Raw genomic sequence first — 1,244 nt, forward strand, 5'->3', positions numbered from 1 at the left:
TGCTATTAATAGGCTATTAGACAAAATTTCAAAATAAAAATTCAGGCCGCTACCAAACCTCTTAGCGTTCCTCAAAAACGAAAATTAGTCAAGCATCTGGAGCAGTTGATGCAGCTGGTATGTACGGCTTACGAACCAGATATTCCAAAGATGATAGATAATCTTCATAATTTGAAGATATCATGGAGTCTGCAACATGGCATACGCATTGAAGTAGAAGAATGTACTACTTCGAGCATGGAGGTGCCAGCACAATACGTACGTACGGTTTTTCTTCAGCATTTTTTCTCCAAATATATTCATTCTTATTGCAGGATAATAAATCAATTGATTTGAGAAGAGAGGATTTACCAGGACTTGGCAGCATGGTGAGCAGCATTAATTCCCCGATTCCAATAAAAATTAGAGGAACCCCCCGTTTAGGTTCCATTACAACTCCAGTGCGATCAAAAAAAAAGAAACTGGCGGTTCCATTTCTCGAAAGGGCTCAACTGCAACAAACACAAGAAATGCTAGGTTGGTTGATTGACAAAGACTTGGTGGGAAGTGTCCTCGACGCGGAGTATCTTATTAAAACTACCAAAACGTTAATGTCCAGTTATTATTAAAATACTGCGTGAAGAAGGCTTTTTTTGCACTTGAATATCAGAAAAGAAGCAGAAAGATATCAAAACTTGTCGTACTTGCGGACAAGTCAACACTAACGTGTTACTAGAGTGGATGTTATGTAGCTCTTGCTTGTTTTTTTTNGGAAGTGTCCTCGACGCGGAGTATCTTATTAAAACTACCGACTTAAACCTGGAAATTAACATTTTAAGAGACTCTTTTCAAAACGTTAATGTCCAGTTATTATCAAAATACTGCGTGAAGAAGGCTTTTTTTGCACTTGAACAGGCAATATCAGAAAAGAAGCAGAAATATATCAAAACTTGTCGTACTTGCGGACAAGTCATTACTAACGTGTTACTAGAGTGGATGTTATGTAGCTCTTGCTTGTTTTTTTTTCATTCCAAATGTGTTAAAAAATATAGAAAGAAAACCACGAAAGTATGGTTTTGCTCAGCNGCAACCCAACGGTACTATGTTTAAGAAAAATATAATCAGCCTCTAAACTTTGGTGTGGAAAATATCTGTTCGAAACAAGGTGATAACAAAAAGTAGTGTTTTTAAGGCACATATTAATATGTATATCGATTGCTGAGTGGAAGATCGACCTACATATCTCGGCAGCCAGTTCGAAAACG

General features: G+C 37.2%; 1 protein-coding gene across 1 annotated transcript; it reads left to right on the forward strand.

Annotated features, from left to right (window-relative positions):
- Positions 1-150: 150 nt before the first annotated feature.
- On the forward strand, positions 151-1,089 carry LOC108357265 (uncharacterized). Its single transcript, XM_017608353.1, has 3 exons — positions 151-258; positions 315-546; positions 755-1,089. The coding sequence occupies exons 1-3, from the start codon at positions 151-153 to the stop codon at positions 1,087-1,089; spliced, it is 675 nt and encodes a 224-aa protein (XP_017463842.1).
- The last annotated feature ends 155 nt before the right edge of the window (positions 1,090-1,244 follow it).

Source organism: Rhagoletis zephyria, unplaced genomic scaffold (assembly GCF_001687245.7).
Source record: "Rhagoletis zephyria isolate East Lansing unplaced genomic scaffold, Rhagoletis_zephyria_1.1 Rzeph_scaffold_73583, whole genome shotgun sequence".
Taxonomy (NCBI): Eukaryota; Metazoa; Arthropoda; class Insecta; order Diptera; family Tephritidae; genus Rhagoletis; species Rhagoletis zephyria.